The following is a 20,770-nucleotide window of genomic DNA, read 5'->3' on the forward strand; positions in this document are numbered from 1 at the left end:
AGACAGGAAATACTGAACAACCATAAGCCCATTACATAAGGACTGGTTCATTTATTAAAGAAAAAAAAAGCATTGCCTATAGGACCATCATTACAGAATACCAACCAACTCCTTGTAAAATTGAGAAGAGCAACCTTCCTGATTAGTTATTTCTTTTGTCTCTTCCAAGACGTTGTTTGAATTGATACCAAAAGCCTTCTGTGGCTTTCTTCAAGCCAACTGATTGCACATGTCAAACAACAGTAATTTGTTTGCTGAAATGTTGGGTCAGGACTATTATAGGAATTAAGACATAACAAGTGTTATTTTAGACCCGAGTTTCCAAAGTATGATCCAAGATTTAAAGTGCGTTTCTTATATATATATATATAAATTTTTAATGTTTTTTATTGATTGCTGGGAAGATGTTTTATTTATTTATTTATTTGTTTGTTTGTTTGTGCTGGGTCTTAGTAGCATCAGGCAGGCTCCTTAGTTGTGGCTCGCCAGCTCCTTAGTTGTGGCAGGCGGGCTCCTTAGGTGTGGCATGTGAACTCTTAGTTGCGGCATGCATGTGGGATCTAGTTCCCTGGCCAGGGATCGAACCTAGGCCCCCTGCATTGGGAGTGCAGAGTCTTAACCACTGTGCCACCAGGGAAGTCCCTAAAGTGTATTTCTTGAAAGAACAAGCTTGACAAGAATTCATTACGCTGTATGAGTTGGAAGGCAAAAAAAATTTTAAAGCACTTCAGTTAGCCCACATGTTACTCAGGTGTTTGTATAGTTAAATCACCCATTTTCATGTGGGTGGTTAAATCTCATAAAGAATAGGTTACTTTTGTTGAGGACTTTCCCCAACTTTTTGTTTCTCTCTTCTGAGTCAAACACATGAACATCTGAATCACTTTTCCACCACTGACGATTGAAGTTTGTTTTAAGAATTATTAAAATTAAATGAATGCCAAGACAATAGTACCACTTTTCAAGCTTTTATAAAGAAAAATATATCAATAGTCTTTTAAAATTATATAGGCTTCAGAAAACAAGAGATTTTGATTCCATTAGACTTGATATCAGTCTGCAAGAAAGATGGTCATTCATGTTTTAAATTCAATAAAGAGCAATTCAGTGGATTCACTACGGTCTGAATTCTGCAAGATCATGTTCTTCTTTTTAGGAGGCCAAAAAAAGTATCAAGACTTGAAAAAAAAAATGTATCTTCATGTTCTGAGGGGGAATGACCCATGGAACAGTTTCCTACCCTCCACTCTCAGGCCTCAAATTATTTATTTAACATTTTCCTTTCTTAATAGCTCAAGGTAATATGGATTCTAGATTTCATCTACTGACATGCCAAGAGTGCTTCCTAAACATTAAGAGGCTTATTGTTGAAGTCAGCTAGGCAACATCATGCATATTCCCCAGTAGGGAGAAGAGAGAAGATGGTCTCTCCTTAACCACACTAGAGTTTTTCAGAGCTCTCCACCAATGACTGAAGTCTTTGTCTCAGGTGTGTTACATAAGAAAGAACCCCTCTCATCCCTCCTCTGGCACCTATGGCGTTGTCCTGAGTGCCATATGGAGTGAGGTCAAATTTGCAATTTATTTGGAACTTAAAATATAGTAGAAAAATCCAGTTATTCAACTAGTACAGATGGATGGTCAAGACCAGGATTCATGCCTTGTGCATTATGACCTTGTAGTGATAGATTCATTGATCAATGATGAATTTTAAAATATCATAAAATAGGGCCGATTTAACTCCAGGTACTCTACTTGGATACACGGTGTCTGATACTCCACGTGAATGCAAGCTTAATGTTGAGTGATGAAAATGACATTTTCATAGAGTCGCTTAGAAGGGAGAATTGGATTTTATTATTGTGGTCATATATACCTGACTACCAAACACACAACATGTTAACTACTAAAAAATGGGATCCCCAGTATTTAAAATGGAAGTCAACATAATCACATTGATCAGATCACCTCAAGTGACTCCACACATAGAGTACGGATAGGCCTTGACCAGCAGTTGCTGGCACTCTTGGTTTTATGAAACTACGACCTTATAAGAATCACTTATAAAAGTCCTTCAGTCAGCTACTCTGGTTGATTGACCAACTTTTCTTTTGGATTAATGCAAGGGTTCTTCTTGAGCACCCAAATTCTGTTTTGGTGAGGGCTCTGAGTAAACTTTATAAGGTGCAAATACAACCAGATTATGTGCCTGCTTCAAATATTCAGTGGCTTCCCACCATCCACAGAGTCACCAGGTCCAAACTCTGACCCTGAAAAATCCTGCCTCTACCTTTGTTCTAACCTCATCTGCCATCATTTCCTCACCTTTAGCCTAGACCTGCATGCCTTTGCACGTGCTCTTCCTCTAACTGGAATCGTCCCATCTGGAAAACTCCTACGTATCCTTTCAAGACTCATCTTCAACTTCATCTTCTTAATTCAGCCTTCCCTGAGTTGTCTTCCCGAGCGGTCCACGTTGTTCTCACCTCTTTACTCATAACGACATCGTGTTGTATGTCTACGTTCCCTCTAGACTGAGGTCCTTGAATTCAGGGCTCACGGGTGGCCTCTTCATCGTTGTGGGCATCTCACCTAGAGCAGTACCTGGTACATGGTGGCCACTCCTAAGAGATTTAACAAATGAATGAATGAATGAATGAGTGCCTCCCCAAGTGTTTAATTTAATAATGAGGGAGGGGCTTGAGAATGGAGAGAACTTGGCTTTCTCACTAAGCAGGCTAGGGTCCTCTTCTTGCTTTCTAATTCCAAGGGATATTAACTCACCGCCTGCCATTATGCCTTGTAACTTCCCCTCTTCTTTCCACTCCCATTCAAACGTGATAAAATATCATCACTTATGTGGTGGTTTGTGCCGTAAAGTTCTCAGAGTTCACAAATCTAGGAGTAGTAGGGACACACAGGTTCCAAAATCTATTCATGATTATGAGTAAAGGGCCTCATGGTTTCCAGTATTAACATGGAGGCCAAAATATAATATATAGGTCACAGATAAATTTTCCTAAGATTTTGAAGTCCATGTTGAAGTTTAAGGTATGCTTTCTAAACATCAAATGCTGCCCTACAAGATAAACTTCTCTTATTGAATTGAATGGCATGATTTGCGAATACTAAGTTAAAAGAAAGCCCACAATATACAGAACCATGTATTGTCTTAAAATAACTGTATTATGCACATTAAAACATGGAGCTTTCCTTTCCAGTGTGATTGCTTTGTTTGATCAAACTGAAAGTCGGGCTTTCTATGTTGGCATTATGCCTTATTTCCTTAGACTAAATGGAATTGTTCCATGATAGCAAATAGACGCTGATAATGGTTTGATTCAAGTTTTAATTGGAATGCTGGTCTCAGAATATTTGACCATTTCAGTCTTATTCCTAGATACTGGATCTTCAAACAGAGACTATAGGCTAGCACTGGGTTACAACCCTTAGGAGACCTGAGTGGTTGAAATCCCAGGAGAATTTTAAACCAAGACCTTGTCTGAGGCAGAGAGGGTGCTGCTTTCCTGCTGTCAGCTGGCAAGGCATATTTAGCTCATTGAAACAAAACACGGAAAGAAATCTCCCCCCTGAGGCTTGATCTCAACTCCTCTTGGGTGGGCACGCATCTGGAGATGCATAAGCAACTAACATGACCCCCTTCTTGTTTCTAGAGTGGACTGCACCAAGGCATCAAAATCATTTCTTTCTCTTTTTTTAAGGCTTCCTCACGGCAATGAGACAGGAGGTGACCCGCGCCCACAAAGGCTGGGCCCTGGACTCCGTGACCATTCACAACGAAGTTCTGCGGCAGACCAAGGAGGAGATCATGTCACCCCCTGCGGTAGGTGCCAGTGGGCAACAGCAGGGACAGTTCTGGAGCTGGGGCTCAAAGTTCAAGTTCTGCTGAACACTGACCTATAAGTGTCTCCGTTAAGGCCTTTGGCTTTGCAGTGAGGGTTTCCTCGGTTGTAACCTGGAGACCTCCATGCCAACAGCTCCAGCGTTTGCCAGAGTGGGAATGAATGACAAGCTCTGGGAACTCCCCAGACTGCATTTCTTTGTAATTACGAGTTACACTTGTGTTTGCTGAAAAGGATTTTCCACCCGTCTCCATCCACTGCTGTGGGGTACTCACAGAATTGGCAAGAGCTGCAGGACGCTGTGCGGAAGGACACCTGGGTGGGGGAAGGGCAGACGCTCTAAGATAAGCAGACACCCCTGGGAGCCACTGCTTGGACGCTTACCTGCCCTTTGAACTCGGGCTAGTTCTTTAACTCTTTTGAGCCTCAACGTCTTCATCTGTAAAATGAGGGTGATGATTCAACCTCAATAAAGATAGCTGTGAGACTTCAGTGGGATCATTTAGGCTTGGTTCCAGACCCCACATAGATATTCAATATATCTTAGTTCCTTCTTCCCTTTCTCTGACTCTTACCCTCTCGGTTGTCAAATCAGGGGGCTGGACCAGATGATTTCCAAGTTCTGGCCCTTTTTGCCCCTTTATAACAAGGATCACCATTCTTCCAGTTTCCAATAACATGGTCCTTATTTTTGTCTGAGATCCCACCAGAAGAAGCACCTTTAACCTCCATATTTCAACCAACAATCTCTAGATTCAAGGAAACATAGGCTTTTTCAACTATGCCTTCAAAATTCTTCCAGCTTTTTCAGGTATTTGTTACAGCAGCATCCTGTTTCCTGGTACCAAGATCTGTATCAGTTTCCTAAGGCTGTTGTAACAAAGTAGCACAAACTGGGTGACTTAAAACAACAGGAATTTATTTTCTCAGAGTTCAGGAGGCCAGAAGTCCAAAGTCAGGGCATTGGCAAGGTTGGTTTCTTCTAAAGGCTCTGAGGGAGAATCTGCTCCATGGCCCTCACCTAGCTTCTGGTGGCTGCTGGCAAACCTTGGTGCTCCTTGACTTTGTAGCTGCATCACTCCAACCCCTGCCTACCTCATCACGTGGGCTCCTTCCCTGTGTGTATCTCTGTGTATCTTCTCCTCTTCTTGTAAGAACTCCAGTCATATACTCGTCCACTATGACCTTAACTAATTACATCTGCAAAGGTTCTATTTCCAAACAGTCACATGCTGAGCTTCTAGGTGGACATGAGTTTTTGCAAGAGACTATTCCATCCAAACACCTTCTAACTACGACTTTGTAAAGTTCTTAGAGTGAAAGGAGCCTAAAAGGATACAGTTTACTATTGGATGATGCCTAAGTGGTTGTATTTTCATGTAGCAATTGTCACCTACTGACTTAATGATGGTATCATATGTCCTGATTTTCTGGGATTGCCCATGGTTTTACTGTCAAATCATGTACTTCAGGTTTTGGTTCAAAAAGTATGGTTCTTATACTGTTAGCCCACATGAGGGATTCCAGAAAACACTTTGCAGCTAATCTCCCTCTCTTTTATTATAATCTACGTTTACTTCCCCTTACCCTACCCTCACTGGAACTGGAAAACTGGTCACCATCTTCTACATAAGTATATCTTATGATCTTACGTGATTATTGGAGTCTCCACCGTGATTCCCTTTAGACTTTTTTTCTTACTGAGTACATGTTCTATGGCTCCCCGCTGCCTACAGAATAAAGTTCACGCTCTTCGGTCTGGCATCTACACTCTTCCACAGTTAAGCCCTAACTTATTTTTCATAACCATTGAACCTACTGCTAAATATTATAAAATGCTTGGGCTTTGCTGCTCATCCTGCCTTTCTTTGTAGTATTGCTCCTCCCTGGGATGCCCACCCTTTCTCCTCTATCTTTCCAAACGCAGCCCACCCTTCAAGGCCATCTCCTCCACAAGGGTCCCCGAGCATTCCAGCCCTTACTGACCTTTCACCTCAAGTCACTGCACTTAGCCTCAGTCAGTGCTATTCATCAGGCAGCCCCTCTAACAAGCGTGTGCTGGTATTCAAGTCATGTCTTTTACATTTTGTTCTCTGTGTGTGTGTGTGTGTGTGTGTGTGTGTGTGTGTGTGTGTGTGTGTCTTGTCTCCTGATTTAATGAGGCCCTTGAGGGCAGGTCCTACTGTGTGAATGACAGAGACACAAGGATGAGGTCAGCCACTCTTGGACCAATTCTCACCGCCCTCACCGCCCTCCCCCTACGCCCATCACACCTGCTCTCCCTCTACCATACCCAGCCTCTGAGGGTGCTCGAACCCCTGCTGGCCAGACCTGGCTGCTCGTCAGACCTGGCTGCTCGTCTCACTAGATCCAACAACCGAGATGAAATTAGAGCCACATATTGGCTTGGCCAGCGTTGGCTGAGATCCCGAGTGACATCCAGCTCTGAGTCCTGTTCTGTGCTCCCACCTCCCCTGTCAGAGACTTTCATCTCCCTGCAGAGGCGATTTGGTGCTGCTGGCTAAGTTCGCAGTCCCAGGCAGGCCACCCCCAGGCTCAAATCTCCAGTAATAGGAACATTTCAACAGCGCTAATAGCCTCAAGCTATGCCACAGGGGAACACTGGGCTCAGTATTTCACTGGAATGCGTCCAGTGGTGTTTTCTTCTTCTGGTAGTGTTTTAAGATTGGTGTACCTTTTCTTTCCAAACTGACAACCTTTTTTACGGTATTGGATGCCCATCTCACAGCACCTAATTTTTAAAAAAAATTCCTGTTACCTTACGCTTGGTTCTTCCAGGAAGGTGTGTATATTTATGGGCTGTACTTGGATGGAGCAGCCTGGGACAGACGGAACGGGAAGCTCACGGAATCCACCCCCAAGGTGCTCTTCACGCAGCTGCCCGTGCTGCATATCTTCGCCATTAATTCCACAGCGCCCAAGGACCCCAAGCTGTACGTGTGTCCTATTTACAAGAAACCGAGGCGAACTGACTTGACCTTCATCACCGTGGTGTATTTGCGAACAGTCATGTCCCCAGATCACTGGATCTTGAGAGGTGTGGCCCTTTTGTGTGACATCAAGTAAGTCCATTTCCGCTTGACGAGGGCAGAGGAGCCACGTGGGTGGCCAGTGCTCTTGAGAGACTTGGTGAGGCATATCTTCTCTCCCTGATAATTGCTTGATTACCCTTTCTAAATTAAAAAGTTGATATCCTACAATCGCTTGTGTGTATGTGTTTTCCCTCATATCAATATTTATTTATTTATTATTATTTTTTATTGGAGTATAATTGCTTTACAATGTTGTGTTCGTTTCTGCTGTACAACGAACTGAACCAGCTATACATATACCTATATCCCCTCCCTTTTGGACCTCCCTCCCACCCACCCACCCCCCATCCCACCAATCTAGGTCATCACAGAGAACCGAGCTGAGCTCGCTGTGCTTTATAGCAGATTCCCACTAGCTCTCTATTTTACACACGGTAGTTAGTGTATATACATCAATCCTAATCTCCCAGTTCATCCCACCCCCCTCTTCCCCCTCTGTGTCCACCTATCCATTCTCTTTGTCTGCGTCTCTATCCCTGCCCTGCAGATAGGTTCATGTGTACCATTTTTCTAGATTCCACATATATGCATTGATATATGATATTTGTTTTTCTCTTTCTGACTTACTTCCTTCTGTATGACAGACTCTAGGTCCATCCACATGTCTACAAATGACCCAGTTTTGTTCCTGTTTGTGGCTGAGTAATATTCCACGGTATATATGTACCACATCTTCTTTATCCATTCATCTGTCGATGGACATTTAGCCTCATATCAATATTTAAAAAGACAACTCTAAAGTAAGGTTTTTTTATTCCAGGCAATCATATTCCATTATAATTATTATTTTTTTTAGATAAAGTCCTATCTTCATGTTAGAACACTTCGGAATGTTTGAATTTTAAAAAACTGTAAGTATTAATTTGTTGCATTCTAAAAGGAGTCTAGCAGATGAAATCGTCTCTCAGATAAAACCCACTTTTCCCTTGAATAAAATGGACCCATGTGTGAGTTTATGCTAATGTGTTAGCCTTTGCTCGTTTGAGTTTGGTCTTCTCTCTGTGTTTCTGAAATGGAAACTGGAGGGGTCCAGTCAGTACCCCCTTAGGAGTTAGAGCTGGTGGTGTGAAGTATTTGAAACAGAAAATCCACTGGGATGGCTGCTCTTGCAATTTATTATAATTTTATTTAATATTATCTTTTTAAGTGCTTTTGAGCCCCAGGGAACTCTGAGTCTCCAGCTCTCCCCTCCCAGCCTCAACTCCGCAGGAGATAAGGAAGCACACATTTCTAGGCAGCGAATGAAGAAAGAAAAACAAACTCCATCAAATGAAATTAGGTTACATGCTGAATCCCTTAAAAAGGAAAGTCTTTAAAAAGTGAAGCCATTTCTTACTCTGTAGCTAGTCTGAAACTCCATATGAACCTTTATTTCCTGCCGAAGGAAATTGTCAATTTAACGAAACAGATGGGGTCTCAAATTGAATGTTCATGCAGCTTCTGGGTACTGAAGAACTGTCTCTACTGGTTTTCCCATCCAGAATCCTCTTGCCTGTCCCCAGCTAAATCCACAAGCTTCGTTCCCTCTGTCTGTTCTGAAGGAAGGGGGTGTTTCATGTTGCCTTGCTCCCCTCTCATCCTTGTGTCACCCTGATCAGAGATGGCCAAGCAATAGCCCAGAGACATGTCCAGGGAAGAACCCAGAAGAAATTCCACCATAATCTAGTGTATTTTCAAACAGTGGAAAATATATTATAGGATGCAAATTGTAGCCGTGGCTCCTGATACTGATTCATGTCAAAGCCACAGAACCCTCCACGGCAGTTTAAAAAATCAAGTAAACGAGGAATTCCCTGGTGGCCCAGTGGTTAGGACTCGATGCTTTCACTGCGGTGGTGGTTGGGAAACTAAGATCCCGCAAGCTGCTCTGTGCTGAGGCCCTGGCCCAAGTGCTTTGGCACTTCCCTCAGCCTGCAGTCACACTAAAGGAAAAGATGGCATCCTCTGGAAAGAATGTCCTGAACGGAAGCTAGAATCTGGAAGCAACTGCCTTGTCTGGGTGAGCAGAGCGGAAGTAAAACACATTATAGCAAACCAAACTACAGGTGCCCAAATAAAACATATTTTATTCATATTCCTATCCAGTTGCCAGAATTACTGAAGGCAAATTGCATAGTCTAAACCCCTGGGTGTCGTGGTAGGTTTTCAGAGAATAACAATCAGGTTTGACGTTTTCTAATGACTTGAATGTCCTATGGAAAATTTGGGAAAGAGACGGGAAGGATGTGAATCTAGCAAAGATCATGGATCAGACTGTTTAAGGCTACACACGTCGCATTTCCTGGGAGCTCTCCGCGGTTGCTGATTATTTTGTTGTGTGTCAACACAGAGGCGAGAGAGATGAATACTGGGTCTTCCTCAGGGATGGGCACCTGGCTTCCAAGCGGTGCCTCAGAAAATGATCTTCCTCACGGTGGGTACCTCTCCGCTCTCCCTAGTTCTGCAGAGCTGGCTGGGGTCCAGATCTGTTTGCTTTCTCCAGGCTTGCTTAATGGTTTCCTTAGATGTTCTGAGCCATTGAACTTGCATAAGCACATAACCGTTTTCTCAGAAAAATTGTTAACTCTTTTACTAATTACATAATCTGCCACACTTGAGTGAGGGAGACCTGGGGAGCATAAAGGAGCAAAGGATCAGGGACTAAGTGGTTAAATCGGCTGAAGCTGGGAGAGAGAAAAAAGTAATTTTTGGTTCTCCTTGGAGTCAGTCCACATATTCTCAGTTTGGTCTCGGCAAAATGAGCAATGAGATTTATAACTCTGTTGATTTAAAATGTTATTTTAGTTTGGATTTTGCATAAAAATAAGACCAAAAAAGAAGTGTCTCTAGATACATCTTGTGAAAGGGACCAGTCTTGAGGGTGACATTGCATGAACAAGCCCCACTCTCTTCTGTCAAGGAGACCTCAGGTGAATAGGGGACTCACCTGTACTGTGGGTGTGACTCAGGGCCATGCGCAAAGTACAAAGGAATGGTTAAACTCAGGGATGAGGGATGAACTTGAAGACAAGTTAGCATTTCAGTTGGGTCTTTGTCTTTCCACAGATGGTACCAAGATGGTACCAAGACAGTAGATATATTCTAAGGAAGGGAACAGCGTGAGGGGAAAAAACACTATAAAGATGGGAAACTACATGGAACGTCCAGAGACAGAGACCAGACCATGTAAGGTCCTCCTCAAGAGCCTTCAAAAAATTTCCATCTCCTGGAATGTATACTCCAAATACCAAAGCCCTCCATGAGCTAGCCTAAAATAAAATTTCTGCCTGTCGCCCACCCCATCACTCAACTTGCTCAATTGCCTTTAGGACTATTTGATGTTCCCTGAACATCACACATATTTTCATCCTTATGTTGTTCCCTTATCAAGAAATGCTTTCCCACACAGAACAACCGGAACTTTCATATACTGCTAGAGGAAATGTAAGATGGTACAACCATTTTGGAAAACAGTTGGACAGTTTCTTAAGAGTTGAACACATGACCCAGGCATTCCACTCCTAGACATTTACCCAAGAGAAATAATAGCATTGTGCCTACAAACACTTACCCATGAACGTTCATAGAAACTTTATTTGTAATAGCCAACAACTGGAAACAACTCAAATGTCTATCCACAGCTGTATGGATAAACTACGTACAGCCATTCTATAGAATACTGCTCATCAGTAACACAGAACAAACAGTTGATGAACAGACATGGATGAACGTAGGCAAATCTCAGAATAATTATGCTGAGTGAAAAAAGCCAGACAAAACAAGAGTGCATAATGTATAGTTCCATTTTCATACAAAACTCTAGAGAATGCAAACCGATCTATAGTGACAACAGATCTGTGGTTGCCTGGGGGAGTGGAGCAAAGGCAGGAGAAAGAGATTGCAAAGCAGCAGGAGGACACTTTGGGGGGTGAGAGATGTGTTCATTCTCTTGATGGTGGTGATGATTTCACATGTGTCAGAATGTGCCAAAATGTACACTTTGAACGTGTGTAGTTTATTGTACCTCAATTATACCTCAATAAAGCTGTGAATAAAAGTTCTCCCTACACCACTTGATCCTTTCTTCATCCTCCGTGAGGACCCCGTGACCCCTCTCCACTCCCCCAGGTAGGATTTATTGCTCCTTCTGCACTTTGATTGCAACTGAATTTAGGGATTTTCACCCTGGGAATTAATAACATGTGTCTCTGGCTCCTCATTCTATAGCAAGCAGAGTCTGGCTTTTGGCACCCCAGCAAGTGTTGACTGAATGCAAGAAGGAATGAACAGCAAGTGACCCCATTTGTTAAGTGTAGGCAAATGATGGGAAAGGAGGGCATGTCGAGGGAGGGGGGCATGTTGGGAATACGATGGAATGACAGTGGGAAACCACTGATGGTTCTGGACTGATACAGGAACGGAAGTGGGGAGGCTGTTGCTCTACACCCAACAAGGTGAAGTTAGCATTGAACAAGAGAGACCATTAGAATGGAAGTAAAACAAGTCATGTGAAAGATGATGTGGAGGCCAAATTGGGGCATTCAGAAACTAAGTTGATGAAATGAATAGTAAGCAGGGATGGTTGAAATATATAGCAGTTTAAACCTAAAAGTCCATTGACAGATGAATGGATAAAGAAGATGTGGTACATATGTACAATGGAATATTACTCAGCCATAAAAAAGAATGAAATGATGCCATTTGCAGCTACATGGATGGACCTAGACATGACCATACTAAGTGAAGTAAGTCAGAAAGAGAAAGACAAATACCATACGATATCACTTATATGTGGAATCTAAAATACGACACAAGTGAACCTGTCTACGAAGCAGAAACAGACTCACAGACATAGAGAACAGACTTGTGATTGCCAGTGGGGAAAGGGGAAGGGGAGGGTTGGAGTGGGAGTTTGGGATTATCAGATGCAAACTATTATGTACAGACTGGATAATACAACAAGGTCCTAGTGTATAGCACAGGGAACTATATTCAATATCCTGTAATAAACCATAATGGAAAAAAAAAGAAAGACATAGCAGGTTATAGCCTGGAGAGTCCAGTTGGATGTTTCTTCTGTCATTACAATTTGGGGAAAAGAGCTGTTTTCCTAGCCAAGTCCTTACGAATAACTGCCAGGGTCTCTGAAGAAAGACTCAAAGATCTGTGTGCTCATCGTTGCTTACGATAAGGTCTGTGACTTAATAACACGGTGTTACTGTGTCCCAGGCGCTGGTCTGAGCACTTGACATGCATTAACTTATGTAACCTTTATATCAACCCTATGAGCTCTGATATTATCATCTCCATTTCACAGATGAGGAAACTGAGGCCCAGAGAAGCTAAATAATTTGCCCAGGTTCTCCCAGCTAGTAAGTGACAGAGCTGGGGATTTGAATCCAGGCTGGATGGTTCCAGTCTATGCTCTGATGAACTTTGCAAGGTACTATTGGATTTTTTTGTGTTTTTTTGAAGCCAGAGTCTAATGGCATAAACCTCCAAAATTCATCATTGTGCATAGAAAATAGGACATCTATGTTTCTCTGACTTGTTAATTTGAGCAGCTTTCATTGTCTGGCTGGAAAGGATAATGTGTACAGGAGAGAGACTATTAGGCAAATAACAGCAGTTGTATGGTGTGAAAACAACGGTACATTTAAAATTCAGGAATTTTTAAGGCAATTAGCAGGTTCATTTAACATGCTCTTTCTGGGCTTTCTTGAACATTCTAGACCAGCAGATGCATTGTCAACAGGAAGGAGCTGGAGGAATTAGCTCTAGATTCCAAGTGATAAGACTCGAGGTCCGGTCCTGGGACCCAGGCCCCCTGTAGGGCAGCTTCCTTGTCCACATGCAAAAGAAGAAGCAGTAAGACGTTATTTTATTTTATTTTTATTGAAGTATAGAAATAGATGATTTACAATGTTGTGTTAATTTCTGCTGTACAGCAAAGTGATTCAGATATGTGTGTGTGTACACACACACACACACACACACACACACACATACACATTCTTCTTTATATTTGTTTCCATTATGGTTTATCCCAGTACATTGAGTATAGATAGTTCCCTATGCTATATAGTAGCATATCCATCCAGGATATAGGATGTTTATCCATCCTATATGTAATAGTTTGCATCTACTAACTCCAAACTCCCAGTCCATCCCTCCCCCATCCCCCTCTTCCTTGGCAACCACAAGTCTGATCTTTATGTCTGTGAGTCCGTTTCTGCTTCGTAGATAGGTTTATTTATGTCATATTTTAGATTCCATATATAAGTGATATCATATGGTATTTGTCTTTCTCTTACTGACTTACTTCACTTAGTATGATAATCTCCAGTTGCATCCATGTTGCTGCAAAAGGCATTATTTCATTCTTTTTTATGGCTGAGTAGTATTTCTGTACATATATAAGTACCACATCTTCTTTATCCATTCATCTGTCGATGGACATTTAGGTTGTTTCCATGTCCTGGCTATCGTAAATAGTGCTGCAATGAACATAGAGGTGCATGTATCCTTTTTTTTTTTTAATTTATTTTTGGCTGTGTTGGGTCCTCGTTTCTGTGCGAGGGCTCTCTCTAGTTGTGGCAAGCGGGGGCCACTCTTCATCACGGAGCGCAGTCCTCTCACTATCGCAGCCTCTCTTGTTGCGGAGCACAGGCTCCAGACACGCAGGCTCAGTAGTTGTGGCTCACGGGCTTAGTTGCTCTGCGGCATATGGGATCTTCCCAGACCAGGGCTCGAACCCGTGTCCCCTGCATTAGCAGGCAGATTCTCAACGACTGCGCCACCAGGGAAGCCCGCATGTATCCTTTTGAATTAGAGTTTTGTCTACATATATGCCCAGGAGTGGGATTGCTGGATCATATGGTAATTCTGTTTTTAGTTTTTTCTGAGGAACCTCCATACTGTTCTCCATAGTGGCTGCACCAACTTACCTTCCCACCAACAGTGTAGGAGGGTTCCCTCTTCTCCACACCCTCTCCAGCATTTGTTATTTGTAAACTTTTTAATGATGGCCATTCAGACTGTTGTGGGTTAGTTTTGATTTGCATTTCTCTAAGAGTTAGCAATGTTGAGCATAAGATGTTATTTTAAAGAACACAGTTCAGCAAAGTGTAAAAGAGAGCAAAAGTATGAAAAATAACTCACTATCCTAAATGAAAAAAATTAGGGAACTATGGAGATCCTTTCCATTTTAGCCAAAAAGCCACTCACAGTTAAAGTAACTCAGTGACTTAATCTTAGGTGCCTAATGGAATCCCTAACGTTTTTAAAGGTTTTAAAAAATGATCCTGCTTTAGACAGAAAAAGATGTCACAGGACAGCATTCTGGGAAAAGTGAGGACCTGTAGCATACGTCCAAAAACGTGCCTTATATTGAATGGAGAAGGAATCCACCAAGGGTTATCCAGGGCTGTATAGACATTGGCTTACGAGCCTTTTCTACATTTGATAAAAAAAAAACGTGTCCACCCATTAGAAACACTAAACATTTTGCTCCTTCCCTGTCTTAGGTCAGGTTCTCTGGAAACAGACTCTGAGCTAGAGATCTGAGTGCAGGTTTCCTGGGAAGAGCTCCTGGGGACAGCATCTGTGGGGGAGGGAAGGAGGCAGGATTGGGCAGAGGGAGAAACTGGGCTGCGATGCGGTCACAGCAAAGGCCCAAGCCACCCCACGGGGACTGTGGAGCAGGGATGGCCCTGCAGGCAGCCCCACAGGAGCCGGGGGGGGGGGTCAAGGGGACTGGGCAGATTAAGGCCTACGCGCCTGGCAGCTGGGGGAGGAGAGCCTGGGACTTGAGCGGGACCTGGGAGGCGTGGGGTATCCATGGACTACCTTTCTTCCTCCACACTCTTGCTTTTCTCCTCTCATCCTCTTTCTTCACCTCCTTTGATTAGAAAACAAATCATGAACATGTTTTCTCTGGCTTCCTCTTTATGTTCTCCTCTGAGGACCTTAAACAACTTCAGTGAGAGTATTTCTGACGTCTGCACGCCAACTCCACATCCCTGAAATGAAGGGAGCTTTCCGAGTGCCTGGAGGGGTGAGAAAGAGACCTGAGTGGGTGTGATTCCTGTCCCTTCTGAGTGGCTGGGGAAGAGGGGCGTCCCTGCCTGAGGGAGCCCCCAGGGCTGAGTGGAGCCACTGGACAGATATTGAAAAACCCTCAAAACACAAAAAACAACTGAAATCTGAAAGCATCAATTCTTCATGACTATTTTGCTCACAGCCTTAAATTTCTAAGAATGTTTTTCTTTTTTGGCTGTGTTGGGTCTTTGTTGTTGCACGTGGGCTTTCTCTAGTTGTGGCGAGCGGGGGATACTCTTTGTCACAGTGCACGGACTTCTCATTGCAGTGGGTTCTCTTGTTTTGGGGCACGGGCTCTAGGGGCTCAGGCTTCAGTAGTTGCAGCATGCAGGCTCAGTAGTTGTGGCTCGCGGGCTCTAGAGCAGTCTCAGTAGTTGTGGCACACGGGCTAGGTTGCTCCGTGGCATGTGGGATCTTCCTGGACCAGGGCTCAAACCCGTGTCCCTTGCATTGGCAGATAGATTCTTAACCACTGCGCCACCAGGGAAGTCCCTCTAAGAATTTTTGAAAGAGAGAACTGTATTCAGTCTTAGAAAAAAATGACTTTTGTACCTTAAGCACATGGATAAAAGTCCACTCCATTGCTTCTATCTTCTGGCATCTGGCTTTGACTGCAAAAAGGAACTGTATCCTTTGAATGCTCAAGTCTTGATTTACACACAATATTCTGAGATGAATATAAACACTTTGGAGTCATGCTCAAGAATGAAAATGTTTTTCGTCTACCCTGAATCAATACCAGCTCCTTAGAAGCTGTTGGTTTATAGCAGATTCTCCCAACCTGTTCCTTTCCCCCCAAAAGGAGCCAGGGAACAGTGGGACTCATACTGCTTCATCCCCTGGTGCTTGTATAACCACCCTTGCTGGGAGTGTGGGATGTGGCAGGCTGACAGGGTTACAGTTGTTTCTTTATAAACAGTTTTAATTGAACAGGTGTCCTCAGGGAGCAGGGAAATTCCTCCTCACTTCACACGTGTCGTGCTGGCAGCTCCCTGCCTTTCCCGACAGAAGCTGCCTCTCCTCTCATTTTCACTCAGGCTGGGGCTGATTAATTAAAGCACCTCCTCTCCATTTCCAGGCAAAATCCTCATTTGACGCAGTGCAGAATATTCGATGCTTAAGCCTCTAATTTCCTGGCACCTTCACAGCCTCTTCAAGATGGTGTTTATGAAAGGGGGGCTCTCTTCCCATCTCCCAACTGACAGATTCACAGGTGTTTCTGTCACTGAGACCCCAGCCCCCCACAGACATGTGATCAGGGACTTCAGCCCGGGTCTGAGGGGTCAGGATATCCGTCTGTCATTTGCGGTTTCCACATATTCCTTCCTGATTATGCAAATCCTCCCTCTTTCTATTTGTTCCTCTCCTATTGTCCCCGCAAAGGCATCCAGTGTCCATCATGATGAGAACCTGAATGAGAGATGGCCAGACAAATAGAAAATACTCCTATTAGTCCTTCTCTCCCTCCCTCTTTTTCTCTTTCTCTCTCTCCCGCTTTCTTTCCAGAGCTAAGAACCAACTGTTAGGCATTTAGCTAGACCACGTCAGAAGCTTTGCCTGTTATGTGTCACCCCCTCTCTTGGGGAAAGCAGTCACTTTTAGTCTTTTTCCATGTTTATGGAATTTTTTTAGAGGATAGACTTGCCCTTTCTGCCTAGTCTGCTTTCTCCAGAAGCCTAAGCCCGTCCCTGGCTGCCGGCAGTTAGCTGGCACAACCAGTGGCACTCCCTGGCGGATTCCGGATCCGACAGCACCCCCAGGTCCCTCCCCTGCTCACAGAACCCTGTGGGACAGCTGGCCCGGGGGATGAGCAGATGCATTTCCTCTTCTGGCCTTGTCCTTGCCTCTCACGTACCTGCTCTGCCTTCCAGGCTCCTTAGAGGGCAGGGACTGACACCCTCAGAAGGAAGGTGGTGGTCACACTCATTTGCTCACATTACCTGCTCCGGGGATCATGCCAGGGGAGGGCACCGCTCGCGGGTCTGTCTCTTTCTCTCAGCCTGGAGGAGGGCATGGGTGGGAAGGAGCCAGAGTGCTGCCTGACATCTTCTAAGAGCCCCAGAAAGGCTCCGGAGCCAATGGCAAAGTGGCAGCAGCCTTCCATACCACGTGTCCCCGAAACAAATGATGTGAGCATTTCCCCTCTTCTGGGGAAAAGCCTGGGCTCTTTTAAAGTTGTCTTGATTAGAGTAGTCTTTTCTTCCAGCATCTTTTTGGGAAATTCCAACTTGACCGACACATGATGTGCAGATATCCGCTACGTCCAGCCACGAGGAGGTCCTGCCGGTCCTCACGCCATGCTTGTCCAAGGGAGTGAGAGTGTGTGTCTCTAGGTCAATTTATGTATTAATTTGTCACTTGGTGCATAATATTTAGCACTGTGATACAAAAAACAAATAAGCCAATCCTATGAGGAACTGATTTTCCCTTCCACATCTGTTCACGGAGACATAGATCTAAAGTTTTGCTATTTGAAAAGCCTTCCATACAAACATAATCTAAAATTGCTAGGCTTTGAAGTTGGGGGATTTTCTGTCAAATGATGTTTATGGACCTGCTCCCTGGAGCCGGGCCACTCATCTTCTGCCTCCAGGCCCCAAAGACATCGATCACCTCTTGAGTCCTTTTCCACTCATTGCAAATTAACATGATGGTTCTGAGCACCTTTTGCGCACAAGCTCCATGCTAACCCTCAACTAAGATGCAGGAGGGACCCTGTCCCCAGGCGTGTGCTGCAGCAGAGAACACAAACTCTGCACAGAAACAGTCACGATGCCAGCCAGAGAGCGGTCACGGTTAAAGGTCAAGTGGGCGTGGGAGCGCAGAGGAGAGAGACTGGGCTTTTCAAGTCAAGGGTTGGGCAAGGCCCTTGGAGGAAGTAGAATTTAGGCTGAGCCATGAAGGATGGATGGGATTTGGCCGAAGGAAATAAAAGAGAAGAGCCTTTTAGGGGAAGGGCACAGCAGGAGCAAAGGCCAGATGTGGATGAAGGCAGGCCGACAACGTGACAGCAGCCATGACAACAGATCCGGGTTGGCTCCAGCACAGGACACTTGAGGACAGCTTGGTGGGGGGGGGGGGGGGGACCAGGGAGGGTCAAGACCGTTGTGAGAATGACCGTGAATTTTCCTCATGTCTAGGCTTTGCAGTTTGCAATGCTCTTAACACGTGTCCTCTCATCTGATCTTCGCAACAGTCCTATAGGTGGGCCATGGCAAGATTGATGAGGAAACTGAGACGCAGAAAGCTGAGGCCATCTGCTTTAGGGGACAAAGGAAAATAGCAGAAGAACCAGGGTGAGAGCCCAGGACTTCCCACACCTGACCGGGGCTTTTCCCCTAAACCAGGCAGTAGTAGGGAGCCTGCAAGGGAACTTGCTCCTCAGTGCCTGATGGTACTGTACGTTCGTGGAACTTTTGTTTGTTGGTTTGCTTTTCAGGTTTAATTCACTGACTTTTCTTGTGTAAAAGCACCATGAGGTGGCCACCCCCGGATACTCTGGTGTGGGTAAGTGAGTTCCTGAATGGGAGACGTAGGGAACAGTCTCTTTCCGGAGGTCACAGCTATGGCTCTTGGGTGTGATATTGAAGGGGCCTCGGCAAAGCTGACAGAGCTGGCAAAGATCTGCCATCAACAGCAGCTTCCTGGACACAGGGGCCGAGACAAGGCCCAGGGCAGGGCGGAGCAGGGCGGGCAGGGATGAGGCTCGTTAGCACAGAGCTGCGGTGTCGTGGCATGTGTGGGGCTTGCTGATCTCCTTCCCCGAGCAGTCCCGCCGCACCAGGATTACGAAAACCGTGGTCAGGATGAAGGCCCTGTGGATGGCAGTGGATACCTCTTGGGCCACCTGACATCCAGACCGACAGGACTGCTGTAGTCCCCGATGCTTACAATCACCTTGAACATGGTCTACTGGCCAGCCTAGGTCTGCTTTTGAACGAGCATGATCTTTAGAACCTTGTTCTTGAGGGGCATCCCCAGAAAAGTGTCAAAGATCTCAAACTCCTCGAAGGACAGAGAGAAGAGACTTGATGTTCGTGTCCTGGACACAGGCAACCTGGCTTGATGATGCGGAGACACTCCTTGTCCTCAATTTGCCTTCACAAGCTCAGGGGCCTTAACCCTGGTGTTGACCACACTGAGACTGCAGCCCAGCTGCTGCCGAAGCCTCCATAGCCTCCCGTTCCAGGACCCCTGGGCCCTCCAGCCCCTCCTGTAGCACCAGCATCAGCTTTTGTCTCGGAGAAGTGTTTGTGCCTTTTTCTATGGCAAAAGTGCCATGCTTGAAATTAATTCTGTGAGCCCATCTCCCCACCCCGAGGAGCTCCTCCTGAGAGCACCTGGGTGGTGGAGGATTGGACATCTGAGCCATTAGGTGCTGGATAGTCCCATCAGATTTGTTTGCCATCCCGTTTAGCAAATGAGCCAGAAACCAGAGCATGATTGAGTGCATGGAGAGTGAGAGCTTTCAGAACAGGGAAGGAAGTGACTCTTGGCCTCGGGAGGGAAAAAATGAAATAGACTGGGTCCTCAGAAAACGTCACCTGCCGGGCCAAGTCACAGGTCCACTTGAGGCCGGGTCTAGAGATCAGGCCACAACAACAGAGGGAGACTGTGAGCTTCCTCCAACCATAGGCCAGTCTCGAATCCTGAAGTGTTATCGTGTCACTCGTCAGAACTAAGAGAAACGACCAGTAACGGGAGCAGAAATTTCTGGGCTATGATCCTGCGGAGGTGCGGGAGACATCGGCCGGGTCAGAGGTCCTACAGTCCTGCAGGCCCAGGTGGCTGCAGCCACTTTAAGCTGGATCCCAGGTGTGACCTGTGAGGTCCGAGTCGAGTCGGCACTCAGAGTCTCAAGGGTTGCTGGGAGGAGCTGGCCCGGAGACTTTTGGGTTTTCCCTTTTGCATGTGTTTTCTGTTATTCAGGAGAAGGGCGTGAGTGGGTTCCACATTCTTATCGTGCAAAACTCAGGGCAATGAGTGTGTCAGAGAGCGTGCGATCCAGAAGGCTCCGGGTAAGAGTCGGGCAAATGCTCGTCCTTCCCTGCTCCGGGGGACTCTGCCAGGATTTACGGTGACCTTGACTCAGCCCTGGAGGTGATCCCGGCTCCTGAAAGCCAGTGGCAGCTTCCCCACCCCAGCGCGGAGCCATTCTTTTCAGAGAGAACTTGTGGGGCCTGCAGGTCCCTCCACGGAGCATTTCCTGCCCCGGTCTTTGAGGCCCATGACTGGCTGGTTTGAAGGATGCCACGAGAGGGGACCAGCTGGGGAGAGTTTCTAAGAAAGAGGCTGTTGCCTGTGGGCCGGGTAGCCTGTCAGCTGGGGACACCTCTTATTTTAGACCTGGGTTGACAGTTTCATTTCTCATTTTGGTCACAGTGGGTTTCTCCACCATGACGCCGTGACGAGGCGCTGAAAGGCTACGGTGAGAAGGCCTGTGTGATGCTTCCTCGTCACTTGATTTCCAAACGTGTGAAGTTTGGCACGTTTCCTCTTTTCCTGCAGAGCTTTAATTCTGTGAAGGGGCAGTGTGGGCTCCGTCATAACCTACCCCACCCCCACCCCACCTTCTCTCCGGAGAAAAGGCAAACAGGTGGGAACAGCTGTGGGTGAAGGCTAGAGAGAGATGGATAAGGACAAACAGGAGCCACGGCCACGCCATCCAGAATCCCCTTTGCGATGCTGCTGTCCACTGATGAAGGGGAGGAAGAG

At 45.4% G+C, this 20,770-nt stretch overlaps 1 protein-coding gene across 1 annotated transcript in view; it reads left to right on the forward strand.

The window, feature by feature from the left end:
* The window catches only part of DNAH8 (dynein axonemal heavy chain 8), a 322,160-nt gene extending 315,210 nt beyond the window's left edge, over window positions 1–6,950 (forward strand). The window contains exons 91-92 of the mRNA XM_065885438.1: window positions 3,723–3,844; window positions 6,663–6,950. Coding sequence (XP_065741510.1) covers window positions 3,723–3,844; window positions 6,663–6,950 — 410 coding nt within the window. The remainder of the gene's footprint in view (window positions 1–3,722; window positions 3,845–6,662) is intronic.
* Window positions 6,951–20,770: the final 13,820 nt, after the last annotated feature.

Source organism: Phocoena phocoena, chromosome 10 (genome assembly GCF_963924675.1).
Source record: "Phocoena phocoena chromosome 10, mPhoPho1.1, whole genome shotgun sequence".
Classification (NCBI taxonomy): domain Eukaryota; kingdom Metazoa; phylum Chordata; class Mammalia; order Artiodactyla; family Phocoenidae; genus Phocoena; species Phocoena phocoena.